Below are 2,385 nucleotides of genomic sequence, written 5' to 3' on the forward strand. Positions count from 1 at the left end.
TCCTATTTCTAAGCTGATCTTTTCAATCTGTTTATATTCTGAGACAAAATGGAAATAAGATTGCAAGTACATTCTACTAAGATTTTAGCACCAAAGTATTCTAAAGTAGAAAGAAAAAAACAGAACTTGGTTAATATGAGATAATCTGAGGTCCTTTTCCACTTACATTGCAAAATTTAATGTTTCATAGAAATGTTTCTATACTATGGTCTAGAGCGAAAGACTGGTTGTGACGATAAAAGAAAAAAACATCCTTAGCAGTGACATTAGAAATACCATGGCTGCTTCTGAATTCAGTTGTATTGAACTTCCATAGCCTTAAAGCCAAGCAATGCAAAATTCATTCTACTTTCTTTTTCCAATGCTTCCAATATTTTCTAGGGATGGAAGCAGAGGGACAGCCTAAGCAATGGGTCAACAAGTAAAAAAAGATGTTTTAATGTGTAGAATCCCTTGGAGTCACAGGATTTAAAATGGATATTTAGTATTGGTTTTTACTAACTACCACTACCCTATGTATTGTATCTACTTATTTAAAAAATAAGTTGCTGCTTAAGTTGTTGAAAGTTTCCTGAACAGCTAGAAATATTTACATAAGACATTTATGAAACATTCATCATAGCACGCATCATAGTTTATATTTTAATACATAAAATTACTACAAGTTTTGCTCTGCATTTCCGCAATCTAACAAACTCCATTTAGCTTTGCAGAGTATTTGCAATCACAGTGAATCTCTGTTTCAGACTCTCCCTTTTCTGTTTTAAGTGGTTTTCTATGGTCCTCGCTTCTTTTAAGATTCCATCAAGTTCTTGGACATAAGAAGCATCCATCGCTGCTCTCTCACTTAATTGAAAAAATCTGTAGTTAAAATCAATACTAAAGCCATTAACTTTCTCACTACTTAGAACTGCTTTTATGCTTTACGTAAAAATGTGTTGTCTATCAGTACTCAGTTTCTGACCAAATTAGTTCTCTGGTGTAACAGAAAATAACATTTTTATGTCAAGATCTGTGTTCGATAGTTTTCAGCGCTAATTTCTCTAAACTGCCGCCACAGTAATCCATGTTATCTAGAGAAGTTAGAGAAGTGCTGTACAAATAGGACAATGTTAACTTGCCTTAAAATGTGGGCATATTTTGATAACAAGTTCTTAATTTCTTTGTTCATCTCTGTTAAAAGAAAAAAGTAATTTTATTTAAACATTTGAATGAACTTTCATCTCAACATCCAATTAGGTAATTACATAGTTACTTTCAGTATATTTAATACATCACCATTTAAAACTTTTTCCAGTGGTTCAGGTTTGTAAAGGGACTGCGAGCCCTCAGAAGAAGCCAAATCTGTTTTGTCAAGGGAGGACAACTGAGGGTTTTCTGAAGCTTCATTCTAATAACAGAGCACACACAAAAAAACAGGTTCTAGGACTTAAAACAAGCTTAGCACAGATAGAGTTCAACTGAAGAAAAGAAGAGTTTTAAAAAGATCTTGAGCGACTGCTTTCAGAGAAAGTGCAAGTGTTGTTGGCTTCACAGTATCAACACCATCCATCGTGAACGGGCACAGCATCTCAGTGCTAGGGGAGTGGGTGGGAAGTACAAGCTTGAGATCTTTGCTTATACCAGTAAAAGCTGGTGTACTTCAGCAGCTCACTTTCGAGAAGTCCTACATGACTGTGTTGCAGTGCATACCCAATTTTGTTGGACTTCAAACACTAAGAGAAATTTTACAGTCTCCTCATACAAGAAAGTCAGACACGTTTCCCCTAACCTACATAAACTGACATGGAGCTCTCTGCCCTCTCTCCTTGACAGGACCCCATAGCAATGCCAGAGAAGGACATGGGGGCGGGGGTTTGCATCACTCCCCTGGGGCCAGAAGAAGGGTCCAGGTCCTCCCCCCCTTCCTCATACAATACTGCTCACCTCCATCTCTTTTTTACGTTTACTTCTATTTTCATCAGATTTTTGTGTGTTGCTTGTCATCGGTGCCTGATAAAAAGTACAACGCCGTATTTGGTAAGTGGTTATCTTGCACGCCTAGAAAATACATCTATATAAAAATGTGTAAAACCTGTAACCAGTACCTCTTTAAGCTCCTCCGCAGAGGAGCTCTCCTTCTCACTGGAGAGAGGCGGAGCCTCAAAGCACGGCGAGAGCACCGATCGGGGCTGGAGACAGCGGGTCCAAGTGCCTGGCCGTCCCGGGCCAGCCTGCGCAGGGCTGGGTCTCACGGCCCCGGCTTTCTCAGAGGTGCCGAAGGGCGCCTCAGGTCGGCCTCGGGCTGCTGAGGCCGATTCTGCCTTGTCCAAAAGGGATCTGTCCCTCCCCAGCTCTACCTGTGCTTCCCCACTACCCCCTCCCCCCCCCTTTAAGGACATCGGG

General features: G+C 40.3%; 1 protein-coding gene across 1 annotated transcript; it reads right to left on the minus strand.

The window, feature by feature from the left end:
• Window positions 1–701: 701 nt before the first annotated feature.
• On the minus strand, window positions 702–1,986 carry TEX12 (testis expressed 12). The gene is made up of 4 exons (XM_009275613.1): window positions 1,927–1,986; window positions 1,279–1,390; window positions 1,122–1,173; window positions 702–846 (listed from the first exon to the last, which is right to left on the minus strand). The coding sequence occupies exons 1-4, from the start codon at window positions 1,984–1,986 to the stop codon at window positions 702–704; spliced, it is 369 nt and encodes a 122-aa protein (XP_009273888.1).
• Between the last annotated feature and the right edge of the window lie 399 nt (window positions 1,987–2,385).

Source organism: Aptenodytes forsteri, unplaced genomic scaffold (genome assembly GCF_000699145.1).
Source record: "Aptenodytes forsteri isolate BGI_AS27 unplaced genomic scaffold, ASM69914v1 Scaffold715, whole genome shotgun sequence".
NCBI lineage: Eukaryota > Metazoa > Chordata > Aves > Sphenisciformes > Spheniscidae > Aptenodytes > Aptenodytes forsteri.